This window comes from Cervus elaphus, chromosome 32 (assembly GCF_910594005.1).
Source record: "Cervus elaphus chromosome 32, mCerEla1.1, whole genome shotgun sequence".
In the NCBI taxonomy this organism is placed as follows: domain Eukaryota; kingdom Metazoa; phylum Chordata; class Mammalia; order Artiodactyla; family Cervidae; genus Cervus; species Cervus elaphus.
In genome coordinates this window covers 9,392,228-9,400,822 of record NC_057846.1, presented here as the reverse complement: position 1 = coordinate 9,400,822, position 8,595 = coordinate 9,392,228, and the positions used below count along the sequence as shown (strand labels likewise).

The 8,595-nt window shown below is 35.1% G+C and overlaps 1 protein-coding gene across 1 annotated transcript; it reads left to right on the top strand.

Moving 5' to 3' along the window:
* The first annotated feature begins 7,292 nt into the window (after positions 1-7,292).
* Positions 7,293-8,210, top strand: LOC122688111 (olfactory receptor 4A47-like). Its single transcript, XM_043893956.1, has one exon. It carries the CDS (start codon positions 7,293-7,295, stop codon positions 8,208-8,210), a length of 918 nt encoding a protein of 305 aa, XP_043749891.1.
* Positions 8,211-8,595: the final 385 nt, after the last annotated feature.

Here is an 8,595-nt window from a genome sequence, read left to right as displayed (position 1 = left end):
ATATGCTATCTAGGTTGGTCATAACTTTCCTTCCAAAGAGTAAGCATCCTTTAATTTCATGGTTGCAATCACTATCTGCAGTGATTTTGGAGCCCCCCAAAAATAAAGTCTGACACTGTTTCCACTGTTTCCCCATCTATATGCCATTAAGTGATGGGAGCAAATGCCATGGTCTTTGTTTTCTGAATGTTGAGCTTCAAGCCAACTTTTTCATTCTCCTCTTTCACTTTCATCAAGAGGCTCTTTAGTTCCTCTTCACTTTCTGCCATAAGCATGGTGTCATCTGCATATCTGAGGTTATTGATATTTCTCCCGGCAATGTTGATTCCAGCTTGTGCTTCTTCCAGGCCAGCGTCTCTCATGATGTACTCTGCACTTAAGTTAAATAAGCAGGGTGACAATATACAGCCTTGACGTACTCCTTTTCCTGTTTGGAACCAGTCCATTGTTCCAGGTCCAGTTCTAACTGTTGCTTCCTGACCTGCATATAGGTTTCTCAAGAGGCAGGTCAGGTGGTCTGGTATTCCCATCTCTTTCAGAATTTTCCACAGTTTATTGTGATCCACACAGTCAAAGACTTTGGCATAGTCAATGAAGCAGAAATACATGTTTTTATGGAACTCGCTTGCATTTTCAATGATCCAGCACATGTTACCAATATGATCTCTGGTTCCTCTGCCTTTTCTAAAAACCAGCTTGAACATCTGGAAGTTCACGGTTCATGTATTGCTGAAGCCTGGCTTTGAGAATTTTGAGCATTACTTTACTAGCGTGTGAGATGAGTGCAATTGTGTGGTAGTTTGAGCATTCTTTGGCATTGCCATTCTTTGGGATTGGAATGAAAACTGACATTTTCCAGTCCTGTGGACACTGCTGAGTTTTCCAAATTTGCTAGCATATTGAGTGCATCACTTTCACAGCACCATCTTTCAGGATTTGAAATATCTCAACTGGAATTCCATTACCTCCACTAGCTTTGTTTGTAGTGATGCTTTCTAAGGTCCACTTGACTTCATATTCCAGGATGTCTGGCTCTAGGTGACTGATCACACCATCGTGATTATCTGGGTCATGGAGATTTTTTTTTGTACAGCTTTTCTATGTATTCTTGCCACCTCTTCTTAATATCTTCTGCTTCTGTTAGGTCCATACCATTTCTGTCCTTTATTGAGCCCATCTTTGCATGAAATGTTCCCTTGGTATCTCTAATTTCTTTGAAGAGATCTCTAGTCTTTCCCATTCTGTTCTTTTCCTCTATTTCTTTGCATTGATTGCTGAGGAAGGCTTTCTTATCTCTCCTGGCTATTCTTTGGAACTTTGCATTCAAATGGGAATATCTTTCCTTTTCTCCTTTGCTTTTTATTTATATTCTTTCCACAGTTATTTGTAAGGCCTCCTCAGACAATCATTTTGCTTTTTTGCATTTCTTTTCCATGGGGATGGTCTTGATCCCTGTCTCCTGTACAATGTCATGAATCTCCTTCCATAGTTCACCAGGCACTCTGTCTATCAGATCTAGTCCCTTAAATCTATTTCTCACTTACACTGTATAGTCATAAGGGATTTGATTTAGGTTATACCTGGATGGTCTGGTGGTTTTCCCTACTTTCTTCAGTTTAAGTCTGCATTTGGCAATAAGGAGTTCATGATCTGATCCACAGTCAGCTCCCAGTCTTGTTTTTACTGACTGTATAGAGCTTCTCCATCTTTGACTGCAAAGAATATAATCAATCTGATTTCAGTGTTGACCATCTGGTGATGTCCCTGTGGAGTCTTCTCTTGTGTTGTTGGAAGAGGGTGTTTGCTATGACCAGTGCGTTCTCTTGGCAAAACTCTATTAGCCTTTGCCCTGCTTCATTCCATACTGCAAGGCCAAATTTGCCTGTTACTCCAGGTGTTTCTTGACTTCCTACTTTTGCATTCCAGCCCCCTATAATGAAAAGGACATTTTTTTTCTTTTTGGGTGTTAGTTCTAAAAGGTCTTGTATGTCTTCATAGAACCGTTCAGCTTCAACTTCTTCAGCATTGCTGGTTGGGGCATAGGCTTGGATTACTGTGATATTGAATGGTTTGCCTTGGAAATGAACAGAGATCATTTTGTCATTTCTGAGATTGCATCCGAGTACTGCATTTTGGACTCTTTTGTTACCATGATGGCTACTCCATTTCTTCTAAGGGATTCCTGCCTACAGTAGTAGATATAATGGTCATCTGATTAAATATACCCATTCCAGTCCATTTTAGTTCGCTGATTCCTAGAATGTCGACATTCACTCTTGCCATCTCCTGTTTGACCACTTTCAATTTGCCTTGATTCATGGACCTAACATTCCAGGTTCCTATGCAATATTGCTCTCTACAGCATCAGACCTTGTTTCCATCACCATTCACATCCACAACTGGGTATTGTTTTTGCTTTGGCTCCATCCCTTCATTCTTTCTGGATTTATTTCTCCACTGATCTCCAGTAGCATATTGGGCACCTACCGTTCTGAGGAGTACCTCTTTCAGTATCCTATCATTGTGCCTTTTCATACTGTTCATGGGTTCTCAAGCCAAGAATACTGAACTGCCATACAAACCAGCAATCCCACTGCTGGGCATATACACCGAGAAAACCAGAATTGAAAGATACATGTGTACCCCAGTGTTCATTGCAGCACTGTTCACAACAGCTAGGACATGGAAGCAACATAGATGTCCATTGGCAGAAGAATAGATAAGAAAGTTGTGGTACATATGCACAATGGTATATTACTCAGCTATAAAAAAGAACATGTTTGAGTTAGTTCTAATGAGGTGGATGAAACTGGAGCCTATTATACAGAGTGAAGTAAGTCAGAAAGAAAAACACCAATACAGTATATTAATGAATATATATGGAATTTAGAAAGATGGTAATGATGACCCTATATGCGAGACAGCAAAAGAGACACAGATATAAAGAACATTCTTTTGGACCCTGCGGAAGAAGTCAAGGGTGGGATGATCTAAGAGAATAACATTGAAACATGCGTATTACTATATGTGAAATAGAGGACCAGTCCAAGTTTGATGCACAAAACAGGGCACTCAAAGCCAGTGCACTGGGACAACCCAGAGGGATGGGATGGAGAGGGAGGTGGGGGCGGGTCAGGATGGGGATACATGTACACCCATGGCTGATTTGTCAATGTATGTCAAAAACCACCATGATATTGTAAAGTAATTAGCCTCCAATTAAAATAAATAAATAAAGGTAACGGCTGTAAGCGTGGGTTTATTTCTGAGCTTTCTATTCTGTTTATTGGTCTATGGATCTGTTTTCAGGTAAATACTAGAGTATTTTGATTACTATATATTGGTAATAAATTTTGAAAACAAAATTTCTGTCCCTATATTTCTTTATTCTCAAAATTTCTTTGGCTATTTGGGTTTTTAATGTGCTTTTGTATGAGTTGTATGATTATATTTGTATTTCTTTGGAAAAATGTATTTCTTTGAAAAAATTAATTAGTAGATTTATTTGGATGATGTAAATATTTTTACATTTTTAAAACATATTTTATATTACATATGTATAATTTACAATGTTTTGTTAATTTCTGTGATGCAGCAAAATTATTCAGTTTTGCATGTTTTTCCTATTGCTTTCCATTATGGCTTATCAGAGGATATTGAATATAGCTCTCTGTACTATAAAACAGGAACTTGCCTTTTATTCATTCTTTATATAGTAGTAAACATCTGATAATCCCAAACTCATTCCTCTCCCAGCCCCTACATTCTTGGCAGCTGTAAGTGTGTTTGTTAGGTCTATGAGTCTGTTTCTATTTCATAGATAAGTTCCTTTGTGCCATATTTGTCATTACACATAAAAGTAATGTTATTTTGTATTTGTCTTTCTCTTTCTGATTTTGTTTATTATGACAATCTCTAGGTCCATCCAAGTTGTTGCAAATGACATTTTAATAATATTGACTCTTACATTTAATGATAGCAGTATATCTCTCCACTTGTGTCTTGAATTTATATCCATATCATATAATTTTCAGTGTACAGATCATTTTCAGTGTATGTATTTGATTAAATTTTTTCCTAAATATTTTATTCTTTTTAATGTTATTGCAAATAAAACTATGTTCTTAGTTTATTATTAGGATAGATCATTGTTCACAAGTGTAAATGTAATTAATTTTTGTGTATTGAGCTTTTATCCTGCAACTTTGTTGGATTTGTTTACTAACTCTAGTAGTTTTTTTTTTTTTTTTTGCATTTTCTATTTGTGAGATCATGTATACTATACAGTAATATAAATTCTTTTATTTTTGCTCTTTTATCATGCATTTGAGATTTATGCATATTATTATGTCTATCAAAAATTCATTCATTTTATTGCTAATCAGTATTCAATTTCATGGATGTATCAGAGCTTATTTCTTTATAATTTAATAATATATTTATGATTTCCAGTTATTTGAAATTATGAATAAACCTGCTATAAAAATTCATGTATAGTTATTGAAAAACAAGCAACAATGCAGAAAAATATGATGTAATTGTTTTCAAAACACTAGATATCAGAAAAACAATGGCAATGATCACTGAAAGGTGGTAAACAAACAAACTGATTCATTTTTCTATCATTTCATGTTTATTACTTTAAAAGATTTCCATGTGGAGGTACACAGAGAGATAACTCAAAAGATCCTGATAGTGTTTCTGAGTTGGGGATTTGAAGTTGAGGGTTTGATGAAACTAAGTAAGCTAGAATTTTGGGAATAGAATACTGCATATTGTAGTCCTATAGACCTTGCTGTGGGGAGGGAGGGAGAGAGAGAGAAAGAGAATATGATGGAGAACTAATGAGAATCCTATTGCTTACTTTGTAAATTATTGAAAAATATGATATTTTCCTTATACATTTTAAAAATTGTTTTGTAAGTCATTTGAAATGTATTGCAATGAGGTCATAACCTAGTCTAGTCTATTGTGTACTTTGGTGGGCTCATGAGCACTTGGAGAGGAATGGAATAATATTACCACAAATGTTTTCTCTTTCCTCCTTTCCATCCTAACATAAATTCTGTCAATTTGACTGTCTGAAACTATGTGACTAACTATGTGAAAAATCTATCTACATTTGAAACGGGTTTTAAATTATTTGTTCTGAAATTAGCATTCATCATCTTCTGGAAATCTGATCAGATAACATTTTCAAAAACAAAGATTAAACTTAAATAAATATGCTTATTTTAATAGGTCACAGTTTAAACAAGAAACCTTTTACCATTTCATTTCCACTGAGACTGAAATCTTCCCTCGTGGTGAAATGACCTCAAGTTGTTTTTTTTGTACTTTTCCCCAAGAGGACAGGGTTCTCTAATTCCTATTCTATATGGTGATTACCCTGTTGGCATCTTTGGAGGTAATTCTGAGTGTACCATCAAATTTATGATTGAGGTCCTAATTAATTTAATTAGATAAGAATCATCCTTGGAGATAAACCAGTTGAATGACTCAATAATATGTGCAGTATTTCAAATATAGATAATGTTTTTATGGACCTTTTCCCTTACTTTACATGACAGACTTTCAGGAGTTTGGATAGTTGACTCAAACTGTAATAAAGTATGTAAGTGAAGTTAGTTGCCATCCTTCAGGAAACTCACAGTTCAAAGATGAAGAGAGGGCTTTATAATTGATGGAGAATCAAAATATTGTAAAGACTATTTTATTATTTCACTTTGATTGACATAAAACACAAATACCAACATTTTTTGTGTAAGCAATTCATATACAATTTCCAGTTTTCTCTCCAACCAAAATGTGTTCAGGACAAATCCTGCCATTAATAATTATTTTGGGTCTCTGTTCACCATCAAGATTCAGAATTCTTTAGGTAACAGCACATTCACATTCAATTAGAAAACCCAAACAATTTTAAAGTAAGTTTTGGTGGATGTCTGTGATGAATTAGATTTGCTGCAAGCAAGAATACTGTTGGTCACATGGAAAGAGTTCAAAGTCCAGTGATGTTGCTTGTGTCTGGCTGTGTGTGTTCACAGAGTTGCATCAGTGCATGAAGGACGGGAGAACATCCGAGTCCTGGACATGGAAGGACAGGTTGTCTTCTTATGCAGGTAATTCAGGAAATGTGTTTATATATAAGATTCTGAACTAGGTTTTCCAGTGTGCAAGAGTATAATGGTGGTGTAAGAATTCAGTCTTTCAGGATGTTTTCTTTGTGATTTTCATAATCAGCTGTGTTAGGAATCTTTTCTGATTACTGAAATATATGGAGATTGATGCTATTTTGCAACACTCTTTTTGGATGTTTTCATATTCTCATAAACTGGAATAAAATTTTCTTCTCTAACAAAGTTTTCCTAGAAATTAATTTCAAGAGTAATAATTTGGAGATATTTTTATGGGCAGACATATGTAAAGTTTCAATTAACATGGTCTCTAAACGTCGTATGTTAATCTGTTAAAAATTAATGATATAGCATCTGTAAACCCTGATTCAGTGATTTTTAAGAACACTAATAATACTGTAGTCAACAAACCATTACTTCAATTCCAACTTTTCTGTTCACAGATGAGCTTCAGCATCCTATCATATGCTTCTTGTCCATTTAGATGTATTCTTCTTTAATTGGATGTTGATAATTTAAATTTATTTTATATAATTTTTTTACCTTTTTAATTTGTGAACTGCTTAGAAACATGTATCTGTTTTGGATATTAACTCTATGTGTATCTTCTAAAATGTAAATCTTTCAAAAAACTACTTTTGTCAATTGACATTATTGTATGTTTTCCTAAATCCTAATAAGTAAATTTGAAATTGTCAAATATAGCTATTTGAAATGACAGTGATTGGTTAAGAAGATTTTTCCACACCTAGAATGGAGAAAGTTGTCTTTAATAAATGGAAAGAAAAATAAAGAAAATATTGCTTTACTTTTTAATTAAAGTTTTATTTAATGTTTATAAGGTAATAATTATTTGTACAATTTTATTAGCTTCTGGGTAGAAAGAGACTGTGGCAAAACATTTACTTAAATTTTGCTCTTTTCTCACTAATGTATCTTGATAACTTGCTTCTCTGTAAGATTTGAGGTTTGGGACAGTGTTTTAAGCAGATTTGTATTATAATCTCTGAAAATACTGGATCATTATTATGAACCATACAGCCCATTGGTTAAATGAATAAACAAATATCTTAAGACTTAGGAAAATCACTATTAATAAGTATATTTACAGATAGCTTTGTCTTGAACAGTGAAAAAAGATATACAGAAAGATCTATGGAACAAAGGAACAATGTAACAGAGTTTGTCCTCTTGGGGCTCACTCAGAGTGTCCAGGGTCAGAAAATATTATTTGTCATTTTCCTGCTTATCTACATTGTGACGATGGTGGGCAACTTACTCATTGTCATGACTGTGGTGGTCAGCTCAACACTGGATGCCCCTATGTACTTCTTTCTTGGCTACTTATCATTTATGGATGCTGTTTATTCAACTACAGTCACTCCAAATATGATTATAGACTTGCTGTGTGAGAAGAAAACCATTTCCTTCCAAGCTTGTATGACCCAGCTGTTTATAGGACACTTATTTGGTGGCGCTGATATATGCCTCCTGGTGGTCATGGCCTATGACCGCTATGTGGCCATCTGTAAACCCTTGCATTATCTGACAATCATGAATAAGCGAGTGTGTTCCTTGCTGCTACTCTTGGCCTGGGTTGGTGGGTTTTTGCATGCTGTAATTCATCCTCTTTCAGTTTACAACCTTCCCTATTGTGGCCCAAATGTCATTGACCACTTCATCTGTGACATGTACCCCTTGTTAGAACTTGCCTGCGCTGACACCCATGTTATTGCCCTCATAGTGCTGGCCAATGATGGGGCGATCTGTATGGTCATCTTCACACTGTTACTCATCTCCTATGGGGTCATTCTGTACTCCCTGAAGAATCTTAGCCAGGAAGGCAGACACAAAGCCTTATCCACCTGTGGCTCCCACATCACTGTGGTTGTCCTCTTCTTTGTGCCCTGTATTTTTATGTATGTGAGACCTCCTTCCACCTTACCCATTGATAAATCCTTGACTGTGTTTTATACCATTATCACCCCTATGCTGAACCCTCTAATCTATACTCTGAGAAATGGAGAGATGAAAAATGCCATGAAAAAGCTCTGGATCAGAAAAAGAAAATGAGGCAGGCAGTAGAGAAACACATCACCTATTGTCAATGAAGAATAGTCTTTCCATGAAAGCCTTTTGTGATTACTTAACTGTAGTAAGCATCTCAGATTTAAAAAGAAGTATGCCTGAACATTTACGTGAATGCTTCCAATCATCACAGCATACTTTAAAGATTTCATTATTTCCTAGTCCAAAGTATATATTGATTTTGAAATAACATTGTTAAGATTTTCAGAGTTTCTTAGAAAATACATACAGTTGGGTGTATAAAATGTCACTATTCATTCTATTGATTTATCTTCTATATGATGAGGTAAACAATAGTTAGTACTTTAAATGTATTTTTCTTATTGATTTGCTCATGGTTTTCCTATAAATAAATATTGTAATCTTTTTC